At 35.8% G+C, this 22,765-nt stretch overlaps 1 protein-coding gene and 1 long non-coding RNA gene across 6 annotated transcripts in view; both read right to left on the bottom strand.

Moving 5' to 3' along the window:
• MAP2K4 (mitogen-activated protein kinase kinase 4) overlaps window positions 1-22,765 on the bottom strand; it is a 100,791-nt gene that overhangs the window by 35,691 nt on the left and 42,335 nt on the right. For all 5 annotated transcript variants that reach the window (XM_039847376.1, XM_039847377.1, XM_039847380.1 and 2 more), the window contains one exon: window positions 8,062-8,236. In XM_039847376.1, coding sequence (XP_039703310.1) covers window positions 8,062-8,236 — 175 coding nt within the window. The remainder of the gene's footprint in view (window positions 1-8,061; window positions 8,237-22,765) is intronic.
• Window positions 16,969-21,847, bottom strand: LOC120589751 (uncharacterized). The gene is made up of 2 exons (XR_005649562.1): window positions 20,072-21,847; window positions 16,969-17,478 (listed from the first exon to the last, which is right to left on the bottom strand). It is a non-coding gene; the product is annotated as an uncharacterized LOC120589751 (long non-coding RNA).

Raw genomic sequence — 22,765 nt, 5'->3', positions numbered from 1 at the left:
ATAAAATAAACTAATTCAAAGAGCCTAAAGGACTCAAAAAGGGGATTAACTACAAATACCTATAATAGCTGTAGCTTCAAATAGATATTAATTCAATAATTCAATAAATGATTAAGGTTGGAGAATACTTAATGATAATCAATGATTTATCAGAGAATACTTAGCAACAAAAGTCACTACCAGGAAAGTTTTTCTAATGGAACATCAAAACAATATGTATGGAAAAGATTTCTACCATTATAATTAAATAAGGCCAAGATTCTCTAATATTAAGGGAGCACTATCATTTAAAATGGAACACATCAATGAGAACAAACATCTCTTCTCTTTATAAAGCTGTCCTTATCTGAAGGCACTGGAAAATGGAAGCACAAAGGTAAAGCCAATTATATTACTGGACATTTTCTTATAATTGGAACGTTCAGAAATCAAAAGTATTGCTAAAGGCCTTGAATTTCAGGAAATTTTCATTTATTTATATCACAAATGTAAAAGTTAGATAAGGCTGATATTCCTTTAGCTTCAGCAGACTTTTTTTTCTCAAAAAGAGTGGGGATGAAAAGCCCACCCAAATCCACAAAATATTTAAGAAAATCATCTCAAGGACCTTAACTTTCTAAAGTTTCATATTGCCCAAATGTCAAAACTCATTAAAATCACTCTTGTTTCTTCATTATGGAGATATTGAGCTCTTGAACTTGTCACTAATTTATTAATCTACATTATTATATACATGCTCTCCAGACAAATTAAACTATACTTTTGAAAATCAATACATATCACTTTTCCAATAATAAAGTATTTTCAAATTATAAGTTTTATTTTATTTGGAACAAAGTAGAGAAAACACTTGAAATCAAAACAAGGATTACTATCCTATATACATAAGCAATTTTCCACAGAGAAGAAATTTATATACTTGAAGCTAAAAAAAATTTTTCTTAATTGATGTCCAAATCTGTATTTAATTTAAGGTTGTTTTATACTTCTAATAAAGCTTTAAAAGTAGGTAGATGCCAATAAAAACAGCATGTATAGGTCAGCAATGACAAAATGACCAATTAAGTCACTTAGAGACACAGGGAAAAGGTAAAATTAAATTCCTAGCTCTCCTGTTTTATGACTATTAGTGTTATACACAGTTCTCGTCCAATTAAAAAAAAAAAAAATTCCAAAGAGCCTCCATTTCTAAAACAGCCAATCCAACTCATGCCATTGGCTGGAGCAGCCACAAATTCAATTACTAGGAATACCATATAGATTAAACTGCAGTGGTAGAAAGCTAACGAATACCACAGGACAAGCTGAAAAATTTAAGTTACAAATTGTGTTCTTGCCCTCTCCTACCTCATGCACAAAACACAGCAATGTTCATTTTAAAAAGAGAAATACTAAGAAGTTATTGGAAGCTTGTTTTCCTTTTTTTCTGTGCAACGTGGCACCTAGAAGCCAATGGTAAATTTAAATGTTGACAGTCATACTTGGCCTCATTTGGAATACCTCAATTTTTAACAACTTGAATTTAAAGTATAAATACTCCTTTACTGATTCTGATCAACTGTTTAACTGTGGCGTTAGTCTAGATGTCCTCTAACTTTACACTGGGATCTTCACACTGAAAGATTCTCTTGCCTTATCTTCAAATCCTGTCAACCTGACCTCCCAACACGTAATTTGTTGGTACTCATCAGGAATGAATGGCTAAGGATAAAACTAACACCAGTAAGAACCCTCAAGTAGATTAAGACACATTGTTATGATGGAAAAGGATTGGGGGAACTATTAAAACTAAATTCACTGAAGGAATGGAGGGGGCAGGAGGAAGAACAGAGAGAGAGAAGCAAAGAGGATGGGTGGAAATAGACAGTGCACACTCTCAAGAAAAACTGATTTGACTCCTGAGATATTCTAATTACATTTTTGTTTGTTTGTTTCTCTTCCTTTCCTAAATTAATTTTCAGGGATCAGAAGAGACAGGGAGAAGGGAGAAAGGGAAAGAGTATGATGATGACCCTTATGGGGTAAGGCTAGGATGGCTCAACTGTGGCAAAGAAAGAAGGAAGAAAGGATGACAACACAATGGCTAAGGGATGAGCTGTAGAGGAAGCAAAATAAGAAAGGCCCAGAGGGTAGGTCCTCAAAAGCAGGTCACCAAGGAGCATTTTGCTTAGGTGCTAAATAAACACCTAATGGATTCTGGTAGTGGTCCTTGCCACTCACTCTGAGTCAGAGTTAACTCTTACATCTCCATGTCAGAGATTTTCAGAGATACTCAGTTGCTAGGGAGGCCAGGCATACATCAAAGCACCTGGGCTTGCCTTAAAATGACCCGTGTCTGCCTATATCCTGATGTGAGAACCCCTGACTCTCAAGAACGACCTAGACTTTTTCTTCTTAAGTGATAAGGAAAGATCAGGTAGAATGACAAGCTTTATCTCTTGAACAAAGTGTATGTGTGGAGAACACCCTCTGGATCAACTGATCCCATCCCCGCTTAGAGGAGGGGAAAATAGGTCATCATTATACTCGACAGACTTGGAGTATAGAAAGATTGGCGACAAGTCATATAAGTTCTTGATTAAAAACAGTAGTTCCACAATGTGTATGGCTGATGTTCATTGCTAGGATCTGAGCATTCCACGCAAAAAAGAAACAAGTCACCTGCAAACATATCAGTAATCGAGAACTGAGGAGTCCTGGAACTGACTTAGAAAGATAAACCTTAAAAAGAGCAACATATACTGATAAAAATATACTTATGAAATGCCTATCAATTATAACTGATAATCTTTTGTTTTGTTTTATTTTATTTTTGTTTTGAAATAGAGAAAATATATGGGGAAATGAATTGTGGGGAACTGAAGAAATGGGAAAACCAATGTGGACGGGCATGACCACTAGTGTTGGCAGATAAGGTCTCTAACTTCTCATGTGACAAATTCTTGTCAGGTTTTTACAGGGCTCAGCTGAGAGTCCAGAGGGCAGTATAACAAGGTAATAAGAGTAAGGTAGGTACTCATATCCCCGCTGCACATGTTTATCTTTAGCTGCTTAGAGTAAGTTAAGAACAAGGTACAAACGAGTATGCAAAAGTGAAAAAAAGGAGAGTTCCCAAACATAAATTAGGGCATGGATACCATTAAACTTTAAAGATCATTCCAGGCATTGATTAAAAGTATCTCACATGGAATAAAATAATGGAAGCTATTAGTATTTTGGCCATTAGCAATGCAAAGTGTTACTTTCAATATATCACCAACCCAAAGCAGAACACCAAAAGGTATTTTCTCTTCAGCAAAGCTGTGTGAGATCTGCTATCATTTGCAAGTCACTAAAACTCATACTTCAGTGACTGCAGTTCATTGCTCTACATAAGCACTTATCATCATCTAAAGTTACCAAAAGTATTTGTAATCCATATTTCAAGTATTTGCCAAATGTCTTGTCAAAATGATATGATGTTAGAACCACCACTCATAGAACAAGAATGAAATCAAAAGCTCCCTGTATTGACTTTTTATACGAAGTGGACATTGATAAATATCACCCATGTAAAATCCTAGAACTGGAGTATAAGCAAACATATCTCATGGGATCTTAGGTGGAACTTCTCTCCACAGAAAATAAAAAGTGATATAGTGAAGGTTCAACAGTCTTTCATTTAAAATCAAAAGATGAAAAGAACAAGGATTATTTTAATTGATACAGTTATAATAATGATATTTTGAAAATGTGTCCAGCTCCTGGGATCTACAAACACCAATACTGCTCTTCCATAAATGCACCCTTGTTCATTAAGCATTCCTTGCTAAAGACTCCCACATAAAGATAGTGTCTATGAGTAAAATATGAAGGAGAGTCCATTGCCAGTTAGTGGTTGACTTCACATCAACCTAAATCAGTGATGTAGGGGATAGAAAAGCAAGGATTAATTACACTTAGATCTGCAAGTGTCCTCTTGGATCCTAACAAACATTCTGATCCTTACAAACAAGGTGCTTTCCTAGCAGAAATGTCCAGAATTTAGTTATAATACAAATTGGAAAATCCCCAAAACCACTGCAGCACATCACTGTGCTATCACCTTCTTGGGCGGGGAATGGGGAGGTGGGCAGGAAATCTCAGATATTCTTACTTTCCTAATTTCAGAACAAAGATTCTATATTCCACAGATGCTGCAAGACTCTTATCTCTGCTGCACAGGTTCATCCTTAGCTGCTAAAGAGTCTTCTAAATAGATCACAAACAAAAATGGCCATGATATCTCACAGTGCCATCACTAATAAGGTCCAACCAGACAGCAACATTAGCCAAAACCAACAGTAAAAAAAAAAAGCCAAGTATTTGGAATGGTAATCACAGATTCAAAATTGGTTTTCATGTCAAAAAGTAACAAAGTATCTGCTAAATTGTTTTAAATTATGACAACAAATACTTTTACTTATTAATTAAGAAATACCTGATTGAGCCATATCATTTAATGCTTCCAAATGTGGCTTAAATGTTGCAGTATTGAAAATGAAAAGTTGAAGTAGATCACTTCCAGGGGTGGGGAGATCTCAAGGATGTGGCAGGGCTGCCCTCTAGTCAGCCTTGATTTTAAACTCAGGTCCCTTATGTAGTTGGAGTTAAAACTCCTAGTGTACATGTTTCTTTTGTTAGTGATTTTCAGAGTGTGGGTTCATTCAGTTTACAGAATTGTACATACACACCAGTAAATAAAATAGACAAAATTAGTACTATTTTAGTTGATGTAAGGGATAGAAAGTGGGAACCCTGCCTACCCATACTGGAAGTCAGGGCATGAGCTCAGAAGAAACCTTAGGGTCCACATGGGACAGGTTGGAAATGGTTGCTTTAGGTGAACTTTAATCACCCATTATGATTAATCCTGCCAAAGAGGCAGATACCTAGAGGACAGTGATTGTGCATGTCTGATTTTTTCATTCAATGGTTATCCTACCATGATGCAAAATGGGGCATTAATTACATGTTATTTGCAGAGAATGCTGATCAAAGCCAGAAGTACTCAACCAGAGTTAAAGGCTGTCCTTCCTGAACTTTAGAAGACCCTGTGGTAACAATGGTTTGGCCCTCAGCAGCCTTATGACTCAGGCAAAGTTAGACAACCTAGTAATATTACTTCTACTCACAGAAGAGTAAGGTCCATTTCCTCAGGGGTATTCAATTAAAATTGAAAGGTTAAAATTTCCCACATCTTTGGTTCTAACAAAGAACCCCACTAGCAGCTTAAGGACTATCCTCAGGCCAAAGGTCAAAAAATTATTGTAAGTATAATTCTTACAATGTTATCTTACTGAATCTGATTTGTTATAGCTAATTAATTTTTATATTAAGCTTTTGAGATAATTATTTCTAGAAACTAAGAAATCATCTTTTCAAACATTTCTTATATGTGGCAAAATTAACTTGGGGAAGGGCTCCTTCAAAACTAAAAAAGAGAAATAAAAATTTAAAAATCAGGCTAATTGCACAGTTCATTTTAGTACAGATACTAAAAGTAAATCTTAAGGATAATTTCCAGGATAAGCTTAATATTTAATAAAGTAATCCTTCTATAGTCCCAAAGAGCATATTAAAACACTACTATAGAGCTACTTCACGTGTAAATCTCATTTCACCAACGGCAATGGAAAACTCACAGGACAGTCAATCATTGTTTCATAGTTCATTTAAATCTCTACAGTTCTAATCTCAGAGCTAAACACCGTGGGTACTCAATAATTCACTTTCTACATGTAAACTATCAAATCTAACTCCTTAATCATATTGCCTCTATGTATTTGTACTTGTCAATCTGGTCTAAGGAAGGAACATACTGAGGTGTGACAAAAGGATGAGCTTTTTCAAAGAGCACGATAAATATATTTCAAAATCTGTAATAGATGGCATATATCAGTCATCAAATTGGTATTAAACTGTAATGTATATTAATGTAAAAACACTCCTCCAGTATTGTATGGTCATAGAAACCAACAGTACACTCCATCAATACGTTGATTAATATGTTCTATTACAACTCTTCCCATTCTAAACTATTATGCTTGCTCAAAAATTCAAGGTGATGAACAAAGGTAGACAGTATCAAATAGTGAGTACAGATGTGATTATTACCAGTCTGTTAGTCTCATAACTGCCTTAGAAGCATTTCTAAAAGTTGGGATTTTTAATAGCATTCCAACGTAAGTTCTCAAAATAAGGTCAGATTACAAATGGCAAACAAGAACTTCACTCTTAAATTCCTTCAAAACTTGAGCAAGCATTATGCAGTTTCGAATGTTATCAAATTAATAAAAAAAAAATTTTAACATCAAAATGAAGTACCTTCTTTATTTACCTTTAAACCTATTAACCATGGCTAAAGTCAATCCAGATTACTGAAACAGATTATGATGTTGATCAGTACAGTAAAACATAAATAACACAGACTGAAAAAAGCAGGACATAATTATTTAAAAGTACTTTCCCCAGTACTGGGAAGAAAAGTTTAGAACTTTAGTTATACGGATTTCCCTTAAGACCCAGCCAATAAAAGTGGAATGTCCCACACAGAAAATATAGGGCAATGCAATACTCATACAGAAGAGTCTAAATAAACTGACTTTCTTTCCACATATCCTGCAGTAGCACAAAATAAAAACAGAGAAATAATCTCACATTCCAAGAACAACAACATTTTATTTCAACAGAAAATCCAAAGCAAAGGTCTTAGCCTCTTCACTGTTAGAGGTCTATAAGATATCTGCAAACATATGTATATATGTATGCATCTTTCTAAGAAGAAAGTCTATAGTTCTCATCATATTGTAAAAAAATATATTACCTAAAACAAAATTAACCCATAGGGAGAACTATAAATTTTTTCCCATCATTAATTTCTCATTGGTTTTATGTGACCCAGCAAAGAGAAATGATCAACAACAAAGGAGGCTAAAATAGCAAAATTTTGCTCATAATAAACTTCAACACCGGCAACCTTTTATATTAATATGCTACAAATCCACTCCAAACATTAAGTCAGAAACTAAGGCCCCTCCTCTCATCAAGTCACTTTAATAAACTCAAAATAGGGAATTGACAGGAAGATGAATAGCTTAGATGGTCTGCAAACCCATTCTCAATTCTTGCAAATTGAGACATTATTTATTGCCATAAGAATTTTAAGTTCAAAGACAGTATGGCCATATCCTACTTTTCTCTTTTTCTCTTTAAAATCCCCCCCATTGTCAATTTTCCTGAAATATCTTACACAAAGCAAATATTCATTAAACATCTGAACAAACAAATGAACAAATTACAATTATATGGGCCAACTAAGAGTTGGATGGAAACCATCAGTTCATTACAGGTACCAACATGAGCCTGCCAGGTACAGTCTACAGGCCAATCTTGATTTCTGGCCATTCTTTTTTTTTTTTTTTTTTAAATGAACATATTAAGTGGCATGACACTCAAAATAAGACAAAATGTGACAGCATTATCACAAGGAATGCATTTCAATACAACTTTCAAACCAGGGAACAGGGCAGTACTGAGTGGAGATGAAATAAACAAACAGAAGCCGAGCCGGTCAGGACCGAGTAAGGTTGAGGTTAGTGGCAACAGCATGTGTGTGGTTTCCAAGAAACCTTCAGTAAGACTGCTGTTAGCCCTAGCCCCGCACCTTGCCCAACCCAGTGTGCTGCCTCCTCTTCCAGCTCCCCGCCTGGCTCAGTGCAGCACTGCCCTGCTCCCAGGGGTGCAGCCCCCCGGCCTGAACTCACCTTGGCAGTGGAAGGGCCTGAAGTTTAAAATATGTTAATGCATCATGCCAAAAGTGCAGTGAACATGCACACTTCATACACTCATGTTTCCAGAGAAAGAGAAAACAATGCCACCAATAAGACAACCTGTATATAAAATACTCTCAAAGAATTCAAAGAAACGATTTTATAAACACCCCTATTTACCACAAAAGTAAGAACAGACGCTAGGTATTAGTACACCAAGAAATTGCACCTAATGAATTAAAAACCAAAAATAATTATGGGCATCACCTACTTTAACTGCCATTATTTGCCCACTTGGTTTGTGGACCATTTTGTTGACAGAACCATAAGCTCCTCGTCCAATTTCTCCAAGGTCTTTCAAGTCCTCTGCAGTGAAATCCCAGTGTTGTTCAGGGGAGATCTTCAGTTTTCCTGACGATTCAATGCTGTGTGTTCTCAGTCTCTCTCTGTTAAAATATTGGGAAGCAATTTTTCCACATTTTAAATAGGTTTCGACTTTTTTCTTTTCGCTAGCACTGATTAATGTGTGGGAAATTTGTTTTCTCATAATTTACTAAAACAGTCTGACCTCTAGGTTTTGGTAATTTTTTTGTTTGTATCATCTTGGTTTTTTACTCACTGAATTCATTAATAAAGGCCTAAATTTAGGTAATCAATAAACATAGTTTTAATGGTATTGATGAAACCAATTCCCATTTATTGAAGAAGCTAATTCTGCAGACCAGTTTTCATTTCCAAATATAAGATCTTTTTCGAACTTTACAAAGTGCGTTATCAAATGCGGAATCCCAGGAGCTATAAACCTCATTTCCAAAAAGTTCTTACCTTACCCTACCCAACATTAATTATTCCAGGTCCTCAATCCCTACCACCGCTCTTCACACACTTTGCTGCACATCAGAATCACCTGGAGAGATTTTAAATATCCTGATGCCAGGTATCTTCCCATCGCAATGAAATCAGAATATTGAGGGAGAGGAGACAGAAAACAGTATTTTCAAAGATCCCCAGGTGAGTATCACAAAGTTTGAGAATTAGCACCTCATGTGCTATTCAAAACTCAAGTGCTATTCAAAATGGAACTTTTAGCCCATGTTCAATAGAGTAATGGGAGGAAAACAAATGATTCTTGGGCAAAAGTGTTCCCTCGTTACAGATTTTAATTAAATAAAAACATCATCTCCAAAATTCCAACCTGAGATCAATATATTAACTTCTAGCCATGCTTTGTTAAAAGCAAATCCAATGGAAAACCTCTCTCTCTCTCTCTCTCTCTCTCTCTCTCTCTCTCTCTCTCTCACTCACACACACACACACACACACAGCAATGTGGGAATTAACTATATCAAACGAGAGAGTACATAAAGAAAAACATGCCATTCAATATCATCATTTTCAATTTCATATTAAATGATCAGAATCTCTTTTCAAATCTGATCTGTGATACAAGCAATAAAAGTTTATGTGCTTGGTTATTTATTTTTCTTCCAAAATTTATAAATGTTTCTCAGATTTTTTTTGTAGCTTTTAAGGTTCTCAAAATATTTAGAATTTTTTAATTGCTCCACCAGAATAACTATATATACTAGTATTAATAATAATCAAGATTTGGTCAAAAGATAAGAACTTCTAGTTATAAAATAAATAAGTCCCGGGGGTATAATGTATAGCATAGTGACTATAGTTAATAATATAGTATTGTATATTTGAAAGTTGCTAAGAGAACAGATCTCAGAAGTTCTCATCACACACACAAAACTTTGTAACTATATGTGGTGATGAGTGTTTATTGTCATCATTTCACAATATACACGAATATTCAATCATTATGTCATACACCCAAAATGAATGTGTCAATTATACCACAATAAAAATAAATAAAACCTCTTCCAGGTGAAAAAAATTAATAATAACCAAGATTCAAGGTTATAGTTCAAAGATTAATATGCCTTGTCTAAATAACAATTTACAGGACTAGCATTCCAAATGCCAGATTCTCAAATCATAGTAAGTCATAATACCTGCTTTCATTCATACAAGTTCTTTTCAGTTTACAAAATACTTTCACTGATGTTATTTATACTCTAGCATCTAGAGTCATAAGAAACTTAGAAATCAGTGGCATAAATAACCAGTCAGTCAGGTATGGAAGTGAAGCCTGAACAGACTTTTTAAGACAGAAATCAGATCTAGGCAAGTACATCAAGCCCAGTCACTAATTTTCTCAGTAATCTTTTTCAAAAAGTAGACAAATTAAGCCAGGAAATATTCTAACATAAAGAAGTTCCATGTATGATTATTGTGCTATGCTCACTGGCAAGTAAACACCATCTATAGTGTGGTTTAATCATTGATGAAATATACAATAATAAACTACCACTGAGAATAGCTGAAAAAAGGCAATTACATTTACAGGTAAATTAGAAGCAACATTTTTAAAGTATTCACTAATTCAAAGGCTCTAAGGTAGTCTCCATGATTACCACTTTCCTGGTGTTTGCATCTTTGTGTAAGCTCCTCTCCTTGAGTGTAAATGCGATATGCAACTTATTTCCAAGCAATAAATATGTTAAAGGATATCTTTCTCATGAGCACACTGTTATATAACATTATTGCTAGCATTCCTGAGAAACAAAATGAATAGTATTTCATTACTACATAAAATCACAGAATAACAGCTATAATAGTATCTTTACTTTAAAGATAGAATTTTAGAATTATGAAATATGTCTGTTAATAGTTGAACTTACTGTAGCCTGCTGTGTAGTTTCCAGATAAGGTCTCTTTTTTCTTTTTGAAAGTGAACAGACTAACAGCTAAGGGATGTAGATTACCTTCTTGGGCTAATGAAAATGTTCAAAAATTGATAAGGTAAACAGATGCACAACCTTGAATATACTAAAAGTAATTGAATTATACAGTTTAAATGGATGAATTGTATGGTATATGAATTATATCTCAATAAAGCTGCTAAAAGCAAAAGATGAAAAGGAGAATGTAATTACTACCCAGAGTTCCATTTTCTCATTTAGGCAGGAAGAGAGTTATAAAAACCACAGAAGAGTATGCCATGGAATGTCATCAAGGCATGTTCATAGAGTTTTCACACTGTTTTGGCAATCTTTTCAGTGAAACTGAATTTCACAGCTATTGTTTTAAGAGTTAGTCCAAACATGATGGCTTCCAGAGAAGGACTGTACATAGATATAGAGCTCTAGAGACTAGAACTGGAGGCTGGACCTGAACCTTTACTGTTAAACTCTAGCAGTCAAATCACTGAGCCAACTGTAGCAAGTGGCCAAAACTTTAGTGGCAGTTTTTTTTATCTTGAGGCAAATCTGTCAAACAAGATTTAAGTGTTACTTCTACTCGACAGTATCAGCAATTCATAATCATTATTAATTTCTTACATGAAAATTAGTTCAACTCAACTCCACAAACCTGTCCCCAATGCCTTTGCTCTACCAGTACATAAGTCCTGCCTATGAATTTGTACTTACTCTTACATTCTGTCTAAAATGTATGTTACGTACACTACTACTTACTACATGGGCAATTCTTAACCAAGACATCCTACTATCGTCTTTGTTGGGTCCACTCAAAAAACAAGGGACCAAAGTTCCAAGTTTCAAATTAACCCAAATCCAAGACAAGAATACAATCCTGACCCCATATCAAACCTTTTACATAAAAAGACCAGCAGGAAAAAATTCCATAGAAAAACAAGTAATATTCTCCTATGGATTTAAGAGGTCTTTAATATGAAAACAAGTTTCAGTAGTTTTTGTTGTAACACAACTTGTAATTAGACTACCAGATGATATACATTCCAGTTAAAAAATCAGCTACACACATTTTTTCATGCCTACAGATGACAAATCTAAATTAAATAGTATCTCTCTTGGATACAGCTTTTCAAAAAGTGTATTTTTGGTTAGATGTTAACATCAGAGAAACTGTTTAGATGTAAACTGATGTTACCATAAAAATATTTTTTCCTATATAAAGGTAAGTAGAATTTTATTGGCAATGAAAACTTTGGTGAAATCTACAGACACCAACACAATGGATTAAAATCTGAAAAAAAATCTATCGACCTTATTAAGTCAAATTTGAAAAATCAATTAATGGGCATACTATATCTTACCACCACATTCACGGATTAACATAGACTGGGTGTCCTTTGTGGTTAATATCTTCATGTTCCTTTTCAAAAGACTACATTCCCTGGTTTTACAAAGGGATACCATGTGAATGACTGGAAAGTATCAAAGATTTTAGGGGTTACCTCTCCCAACTGTTTAAGGGAACACTTATTCCCATCATGCCTCATCTTTCCACCCAGAGGAATCTGGTCTCTCACCTGAGCCCTTACTGACTGATCAGTGAATATGGAAGAAGAAACTGAACACAGTTCAATTCTTCTCTTTGAAAGCTAGCCTACCTACAGAGAGGGACACTATGGCTGTCCCTCTGAGAGACTGCCACTCAGGTGTTAGGTAAGTCTAACTATTCGAGGGCAAGGGGAGTTAGCAAACTATTCTGGCCTCAAATGTGACATTTCCAATTTTATCAAGGATAGAATGAACCTTATAATCTCCATCTGTTTGGCTCCTGCATCTCTCTCAACTAGTTTCAAACACAAATGAAAAGGACTTTTTCATTTTTTACTAGATTTCCATATAACTAAGACCCATAAATTTTTTAAAGTTTTAACAAGTACTGGATAGTAGTAAAACTAAATGCAATTATGTAATTACTAGGGTTCAAAGAAAATAAAACATTTTCAGTGTGACCTAAGATCACCAGGCTCCAAGAATTTCAGAGCGATGTAACAGACCCTTTAATCTAAAACTAATTCCTTTTAGACCCCTTGTAGAAGTGCATGGAAGTACATAAATATTTTTGGTGAAACAGAGTTATACCTGTAGCTTTAAACTGCTGGCTTATTCCACTTTTGGAAAAAGTTCGCCAAGAGTCTCAAGGGCAATAAGGGATCATGTGCAGTCTGCTAATGGTAATTTCTGTCCGTAGATACAATTTCTATCCTAAACTACATAGGAGACCCTAGGGAAAAAAAGGCATGAATAATAAGTAGAAAACATACTCAAAGAAAAGCTTGGAGAAAAGTAAAAACCAGCAGCAACGTGAAGTTCCCCTTACTTGGTGATAGATATATATCTATAGTTGTACTCTTAAAGAGAAGAAAGGTTCCCTGACTTCTCTTTAGAATATCACTTTGAAAATAGGAACTGCATTTTATCAGAAATAATTCCCTCATTTTCCATTTTATAATTTTCTATGCATAATTTTATGTAGATTATCCTTAGCTGCCTTCAGTGAACACGTCATAGGGTTCCTACTCCAAGACCCTGATTATCAGCCTGGGAAACTCAGCCAAGAGCCCCTGTGGTAATTACTACCAGCTGCCACCCAATATTCATTCTGTTCTTAATAGGAATTTTTTTATTCCAGACAGCAATACATCCAGCTAATAGGCTACACTTCCCAACTCCTATGGATTGAACTGTGACCACTCCCCCTACCCCCACAAATTTAAGTCAAAACCCTAACCCTCAATGTGATTATACTGGAGACAGGGCCTATAAGGAGGTAATTAAGATTAAATGAGGTCATATGGGTAGAGCCCTCATATTAAAGGATCTGTGTTCTTGAAAGAGGCACGAAGAACTGCTCACACAGGAGAGTCTCTCCCCAACCCTCACCTGCACAAAGAGGTCACGTGAGCACACAGCAAGCTGGTAGACACCTACAAGCCAAGAGAAGAAACCCCGGAAGGAAACCTACCTTGTCAGCACTTTGATCGTCCCAGCCTTCAAAACTGTGAGAAATAAATTTCTGTTGTTTAAATAACCCAGTCTGTGATACACTTTTATGGCAGCCTGAGCAGACTAAAATGCCAAACTTCCTTGTAGTTAGAGGAAGCGATATGAATGTAGCATTTAAAAGGAGCTGACTCAGCTCAAAGGAAGGTCTTTTTTTGCCCTTTTTCCCCTTTTTCTTTGTTGCCTGAAGACTGGAATTCCAGCCACCCTCTAGGCCCTTGAAAATGGAAACCATTTATTGAGAACAAAAGTACAGAAAATTAAAGCACTCAAGACTCTGATGGCCATCAAGCCACTACACCGAACATCAGCCCGCCTATCGCCAGACTGCATCTACAGAATAAATAACCTATTTTGTTTAAGTCATTATTTGTTCTTGTCGTTGTTGTTTATACGTAAACTTATTTTTAGTTAATATGGCTCCTAACAATATTTTATTTCCCAGTGATTCTCATAGAAGGAGGTACTACCCCACACCCTGAGTGTCTAAAGTGATAAGGGAGGATGAAAACAGGCAGCAGTTTGATCATCCTAATGACGGGGAAAGGCTATGAGCATTTAGTGGCTGAGGGCCAATGATGTTAAATGTCTTGAAATCTACAGGCCAGTTCCAGACAACAGGCCAAAAGCACCTCCTCGAATAAAATCCTTAACTCTGGTGTTCCTGATTTCTTAGAGCCCATCTAAATCCCATACCTAATAATTCTTGGTTCCCAGAGACTAGCAGTTCCATTTTCTAGAGAAAACAGAGAGGTGGGAGAAGAGGGGGGACAGGAAACAACTGACACAGATGCTATGCACATCCCCGAAATTTAAATGTGTTCGTAAACACAACTTTTACAAAACATGCAAGATTATAGGTAGAATACTTAATATACAGCTTGAATCCACACAAGCCTCATTAAAATAGAATTCAATGTAAATTTTTTTGGAAATCAGAGAATTATCTCGTTATATGAAAATCTGGAAACTCTAATTTTTGATTTTACATGTTTGCTCTTTTCTGAGCATTTTCTTTGATAATGGATCTTCCGATAGAAATGACCAATTTGTAATACTGAATCATTGCTAGAGTACTTTGTCATCCTTTCATTGATCCAGACTAATCTATAAATTTCTGAAATCCTACGGATTCCCCCAAAAAACAAAGAACTGTGACATAATGTTCCACAACATTAATCAGGCTGGGCACTGAGAAAAGCTTTCTTTCTATGTTTCTAATAAGACTGCCTAGGGGTTTATATATAGGTGGATGGACTTGTTTTTTTAAAGAAATACAGTGGCATAGCCAACATTACCTCTGATAGCTGGAGTTCCACCCTTTAACACCACCCCTCTCTGTCCAGGCAGAGTAAAGGATAAGAGAGAGCTGCACAGAAAGAGAACCTCTACTGATACCCCTGCCCTCTAGTAAATACAGTGTTTTGTTGTGCAAATTCAATCGCAGAAGTTGAAACTCTTTTTCCGACCAGGTTACACAATCCTAAATCTCTCTCAAAACTACATAGGTAGAAAACAAATTTAAAAAAAAATCATAATGAGTAAACCAGTATTAGTAATTTAGTATCTCCTTCGTATCTTTCTGTATTATGGGTATAGGTTACAAAAGAACATATCACATCTATTGCTTATAGACTTCACTTAATATGTTTTTGACATATCAGTTATTATGTGGTCCACACGGTTACTGTAATGCTGCATAGGGAGTCTGCACTGATTTAGTGGTACCACCAACAACGTACCCACTGTGCCCAGTTAATAGCACTCTTTCCTTCATGCCAACTTGAAAGGTGATTAGTGTTAAATCACTGTTTTAAACTGCATTTTGATTTATTACTCTTAGATATTTGGTGAACAAATGTTTCTTCTTTTGTTTACTGCCTGGGATAACATCCTGAGTCCTTCTTGCCCAGGCCTTTGTTTGTTTTGTTGTTCCTGCTAAGAAGTTCTTTATCAATATATCAACCCTTTGTCCTGCATTACAAATATTTCCCCAGGGTGTTGTTTACCTTCTCATTACGTTCATGAAGGCAGCTGGAGTTGTCCAGGCAGAGTAAAGGATAAGAGAGAGCTGCACAGAACCTCAAAGATATGCAGAGGTCCCTCCTGAATCAGCACTGAATCACAGGCTTTTCAGGAACCTATACAAGCCTGAGGAATGAACCACCCAAAAGGTTTAAAGGGAACAATAAATACCCAGGCTCAAACAATTCCTGTTTCTGGTCATTAGAGTGGAAAACTCCGTAACTCATGAGAAATTACTCAAAAGGATCTGGTCTCACCTTCCAAAGCTAAAAAGCAAGACCTGAAAGGATCAAATTATTTCATAGTAACTTAACAAAAGAACAAAGCTCAAAAATATTGATAAGAATTGAAAAAGACCCAGCACCCAATATTTGGCATGCAAACTAACATCACCAAGTATGCAAAGAAGCAAGATAGTAAGATCCATAATGAGGAGAAAAATCAATCAATTCAAAATGACTCAGAAATAACTGAGATGTTAGAATTAGTAGATAAGGACAAAAGAATGGTGTGTATTACTATATTCTGTATGTTCAAGAAATTAAAGGATAAAGAGAATATGTTAAATAGACATGGAATATATTTAATTCCATGTAATACATATTTGTCTAGATATAAAAACTAAAATGAAGCAGGAGGAAACTTCTGAGGATGACGGATATATTCGTTATCTTTCTTGTAGAAATGGCTTCATGAGTACAGATACATGTTAAAACTTATCAAATTGTAAACTTTAAATATGTACAGTTTATAATAGTCAATGATACCTCAATAAAACTGTTGACAGAGAGAACGTACACTGTCCTGGAGCCCCACACTTCTTCTGTGAAAGGGATTTGCCTATCATAAGACTATAGTTCAAAGGATGTCTCAATTTGAGACATCCAGGGCTAAATGTATTACCAATTAGAGTACTTACTGCTCTAATGGCAGGAATGCTATAAGAGAATATTGGGATAAATTTTTTTCTTTATCATGGCTGTTATTAGAGATCCTACAGAGTTTAGCATTAAGTTGTCTTAATTTTGTTTCATGTTATCTTTGTTTCTTGATAAAATTTTAGCAGGACACTGTTAGTCATATGTCTTTGTACTACAAATCTGAAATAGCTTTCACAAAGTCAGAACCTTACTTCTTGAGGCAAATAAGAACCAAGAGTCTTAACTACATTTCATTCATAATCTGTAGCTAATTTTTAATCCTATTACTATGTGAATTATCTTTTAAACATATAACTATGAAACAACTATATCCTTAAGTTTACTTTTATTATTTCTGGGATACATTTATCCAAACAAGTCAATAAAAAGATTTTATAAAAATAAATTTTATTAACAGACACATTTAGGAATACATGTACTTGATATATAATACACATACTTGAAATCTAGGCTATTTTTGAACCTGTTAGAATGCTTAAATTTTAACTTATATGAACTATAATCAACCAACATAATCTAATCCCATTCTATGCTTTAAACTTTATCTCATTCTTTTTCCATGTTTACTCTAGATGTCTGCCAATAGAAAAATAAAAAGTTAAAGTCTAATTATAGTTGAATTTGAATCTTTCTGTGAAGCTATTTAAGCTTAAGCATGCAATTCAACATCAATGGCACTTAAAGTATAAAATGCTTTATTAAAACTTTCATTCCCATGGCTTCCTAGTCTCAATTTGGTGTTCAAGATATACACAGTCACAGACTAACAGAATTTGACTAGAAAGAAAACACAGACTTCATCCAGTTTTGTCCTTCAGGAAACTCTGCCTGGAAATCCTGGATTGGGTTTAGTGTTCTCCTCTGTACCCACGTATACTGAAATCAAGAAACAAAACAGTCCTCAGCAAATTCATCTACAGTTCTAGTAGCATTTTTTAACATATATTAGGCTAGTCTGGTACTGCTTATACTCTAATTTGAATCCACTAATCATTTTTGCTTAATTCTTCTGATGATTATCTCCATAAAGTCTAAATCAGAGGTTTCATTTTAAGGTACACAGGTGAGGATATAGGCATTAGGCTAGGGCCTCTCAAATTACAGAATGAGGAGTTTTCTCTGCAGCTCCCAGCATTCACACTGGAATCTCATCTAGTATTTCATTCTTCACCATGGGCATGTATCACTTCTTAAACATTTCCAATATACCTAAATATACTAAATGAAACTTACAATGAATGTAAGGATAGATATCCACTACCATTACTAAGACTTACAAATGTGCTCAGATGATAAATGGAACACAACACAGACCTCTCCTGCATAGGCTAACAGTCTGTGTACTCCCATAATGACAACAGAGGTTCTCCAACCAGCGGCAAGTCTCAGACTCACAGCTCTATACATTGCTGGATACATTCTACATTGCCATCCCTCCATTTGGTTATGAAATCTTATTATTTTGAAATATATATATATTTCCCATTGTCATAATCTAGTCATGAGTCTAATCCCTCAAAACTCTGATTCTTATTTTGGTGCCAACTATCTTTCATTAAAATTCCAAATTCACTTTGTTTGGGGGGAGTGGATGGTGAGGAGATTCTGATGGAGACATGAAGCATTAGACACTGTTTTTCATTAGTTTCTTGTGAATATTTTAGTACAACCCCTACCCTGCTGCTTATGTTTGCAACACAGAAGCTGTCATCTATGATTCTTAACTATTGCCTGCATCACCCTGTCCTTGAAAAGTGAATTTAATATCCTCCCTAGCAGGTCAACAAGTTTATTGCAGAGTTATTTTTCACAGGTTTCCAAAGGAAACTTGCCAGAAGCTAGCTATTCTTAACCTAGAATGTGGCTGAGAAGCCAAAACCCAGTCTTGAATACCACATGCAGTTAACTAAATTGTATCTCCCACTCCCCGCCAGCAACAAAAGATAAGTCATCTGGAACCTCAGAAGGTGACCATATCTTTATGGACATAATTAACACAAGGGCTTCAAAATACGATTGTTCTGGATTAGGGCAGACCCTGAATTTAATAACAACTATCCTTATAAGAGACAGAAAAGGAGAAGGTGGATACACAGAGAAAAACAAGGAAGAAGGCCAAAAGAAACTGGAGGCAACAATTGGAGTTATGCTACCACAACCCAAGGAACCCCAGGAGCCACCAGCCTGAAAGAAGTGAGGAAGGATTCTCCCAAAGAGACTTTGGAAGAAGCATGGCCCAGCCAACACCTTGATTTCAGATTTCTGGCCCCCAGAACTCCTAGAGAATAAATTTCTGTTATTTAAGCCATCAAGTCTGTGGTAATTTGTTACAGCAGCACTAGGAATCCAACCAGTGGTCCCCAATCTTTTTGGCACCAGTGACTGGTGCTCCTATGAGAATCTAATGCCTGATGATCTGAGGTGGAGCTGAGGTGGTGATGCTAGCGCTTAGGAGTGGCTGCAAATACAGATGAAGCTTCACTCGCTTGCCTGCCACTCACCTCCTATTGTGCGACCCAGTTTCTAATAGGCTACAGACTGGTACTGGTCTGTGGCCTAGAGTTTGGGAACCCCTGCAATATATCGTCTAAACCACGAGTAACTAAACGTTTTCTGTAAATGGACAGATAGAAAATATTTTAGGCTTGCCAGCCATAGTCTTTGTCACAACTATATGACTATGTTCCAATAAAACTTTATTTACAAAAACTAGCAGCAGTCTACATTTCACTCATGAGCTACAGTTTGCTCACCATATCATCTAAATAATATCCAGTCATCTAAACGACATATGTCATTCAAATGATCTATGTCACATCTATTCATTTTTCATATCCTTTTTCTTTCCAATTTACAATTAATCTCTGGAAGATAAAAAACTCCATTTATCCAAATCCTATAGTTTTATTTCCAGAATTTAATCTTGAGATACATTTCAAGTTTTTTTCTTAAAAATCCTCCACAAATCAACAGGGAGTGGGACCAAGGGTCTGATAACCCTTCTCTGATTCTCTGAGGTAAACGGGTACAGTAAGGCAGCAGCAAACCTCCCTAACATCTCTCATATCTATATATCTTTCAGCAAGTAAGAGCTAAATACGTTTAAGAGATTTCTTCCTGGACATGAGAACTTGATTCCTCGAACTTGCCAATGCCTACTAACTTTCCTTTGATAAGTACCTTCATGTGTCTAGAACCACTATCCCTAAGAACCCTTTATTATCTAGTTAATTTGAAGTGTGTTTTCTCTTATTTCGTTATCACATTCTCTTACTTCATTTATTTGATCTTGACTTCCTCCCTATGCTATCACACACATTTGTTCCCAAATTATTTCCTTCTTTTTTCCCTAAGCATCTTTGATTTTATCAAGCCAGTATATACTAAAATGCCTAAAGCTGTTTTACTCTCTTCAGCATATATATTTGTAGTAACACTCCTTAGATAGAAAAATAAACACAACACATACCCTGCACACCACAGCAACAGTTCTTCTGTATCCATACTGTTAGAATCGCTAGATGAATACTGCTTTATGCATCATTGTGCAATGCAGCTGTTAATTCCGGAAATTTCCACAGTAAATGCAGTCTGCCAGTTGTCATGGAAACAGCCTGCTTCCTGGCACTACTGACAAAATAAGTGTCTTTGCTAAGATCTAAGATGAGGCAAAAGGAAAAAAAACTGAAAAAAGAAAGATGTCTAGAATTTCTCTAAATATAAATTTTCAAATTCTGATATCCATGTTCAGTGAACAGAAGGTATTAACTATGCAAATCTGCAGTATTTTGAAGTAGTACTGATTTATGAAGTAGAAAGCAATTTTTTATCACCAAGGAAAAAAGTAAAATCAGAGAGATAAGATAAACGTTCGTGTTTCACCTTGCTGCTATTGATGGCATATTCCCTAAGAACTGAGTATTCATCTGGACTCAGAGTTCACCATTAGAATAGTTTTCCTGGGTTGTGTTTCTTACAGAAGTTAGAAAAGCTGTCCTAAAAGAACAGGTTACAAGTTTTCCTGAAATCCTTTTCCCGTTTGGGCTCCAGTCTCCACTGGTGGCTAAAACCATCTACTCAAGTATGTAAGAATAGTTGAAAGTGTATCTCAGGAGTTGTCACCAGCAAAGCATCCTTCTTAAGTACTTACTCTCAGAACATCAGACATAGTTAACCATAAAATTCCCTCCCACCTGCCCTCTGAAACAATGGTCAGTTTCTATGACATTGCACTTTACTCATCTGTTCCCTACTTCTCAAGTGTCTTGTCTTTGCCAGTTGCTCCTATTCTACCTAACCTCTAAATGTTAGATTTCCTCAGGGCTCAGCCCGGCACCCAATTCTCTCATCAAGATACACTCTCTTCCTAGACAATGTTATGTATACGCTGACAACTCTCAACCTTTCATCTCTAATCTACACCCTCTCCTCTGGGTAGCTGAACTCTTGATCGTCTATGCTCCCTCATCTACAGATGCTCCAAATCCAGTGGTCCCCATCTAAGTAATGGCAACTGAACCCATCATCCAACCAGAAATTCTTGAAGTCACTATGACCACCTACCCCTCTCTCCTACCCACATTCAAACTAGTACCAGTTTTTGATAATACTACCTTCAAAATTTCTTTGGAATCTGTCCATTTCCCTCTACCTCCACTGTCATCAACCTAAAATCATTCATTGTCATCCATTATGTTTTAGCTACAATAGCACAGCCTTACTAGGACTCCCCAGTTCCATTCTTGCCTCCCTCCAATATATATTCCACACAGCAGCCAGAATAATTTTAGAATGTAAACCAAATCTTGTCACTTGCCTGCTTATAACCCTTCCAGGCCTTCCCTCAACACTTCGGATATCATCCCAAGTCTTTACCTTTTACAAGGCTATACATTATCTGGCCCATGACTACCTCTCCACATTTATTTTAAATTCATTTTTCTCCTCAATCACTATCTCATCAAGCTGGCATTCATTCAATTCCATGAAAAGCTGAATCCTTCCCACCTTGTTATCTTGCAACTTCAAATACATGCTATTCTCTCCACTTGGAACACTCTTATCAGTCCCTTCCCCAAATCTACCAAAAATCTACACAGGCTTTGAACCCTTCAATGCATACCTCTTCACCATCTCCACTTCTTTTTTATTCACTCATAGCATCTGGTTCTTTTATTTCAATAGTATGTATATTTATAATTATTTGCTTTTTACTTATTTATATTTTAATTATTTATGCTTACATATAAAATATATAATTTAAAAATATATACATATGTAGCTGAATGTCTGTGTCTACCATTAACTTTAATCTTGAAGTAGCAATCACAACTTTTCCAACATGAAATATCCTGTGCCTACCATAGTACCTAATAGAAGGTAGGTATTTAACAAACATTTGCTGAATGCATGATAGAATGTGTATTGGGTTGTTTTAGTTTCTGACAGCAATCAGTTGCTCAGAAAGCTTTGATGTAATCCCTGAACTCTATGTGATAGCCTTATATCCATTCCCCAACCCTACCCCCTTTCAAACTCCAAGATAAGGAGTAACACACCTCTTATATTTGACTTTGACAGTTCCTCAGGAGAGAGGCAACAGTAACCACATGTGTGAACTCACAATGGTCTCTGTACCAGTTCTCAACCACAGACAATTTTGTACCTCATGAGTTATTTGAAAATATGTGGGGACAATTTTGGTTTTACAGCTGGGGGAAGAGAAGGCTACTGGTATCTAGTGGGTAGAGTCCAGAAATGCTGCTAAACACCCAACAATGCACAGGGCAGTTCCCTGTCACAAAGAATTATCCAGCCTAAAATGTCAACAGTGCCAAGTTTGAGACAAAGCTACTTCCGGTCTCCTAAGACAGAATTGTTAAAATCTGTCACTCTATGAAGAACAAACAAAAATACATTTCACCAGCACAAAGGTGTTCTTTACAACATTGTTTTTAAAAATGAAAATGATCTAATGGCTATCAGTAGGCATCTAGATAAACAGATAATACACCCATGCAATATAATGAAAGATATATAACTCACTGAAAAAGAATAAGATATATGCTAATTTAGAAGTATCTTCAAGATGTACTAAGTGAAAAAAAAATCAAGCTGCAAAGCATGTATAATAAAACTTATTTTTGTACAAATATTTCCAAGG

Source organism: Pteropus medius, unplaced genomic scaffold (assembly GCF_902729225.1).
Source record: "Pteropus medius unplaced genomic scaffold, Ma_sr-lr_union100, whole genome shotgun sequence".
Lineage (NCBI taxonomy): Eukaryota > Metazoa > Chordata > Mammalia > Chiroptera > Pteropodidae > Pteropus > Pteropus medius.
Note: the sequence above shows the minus strand (reverse complement) of the source record. Positions and strands in the feature narration are given on the sequence as shown.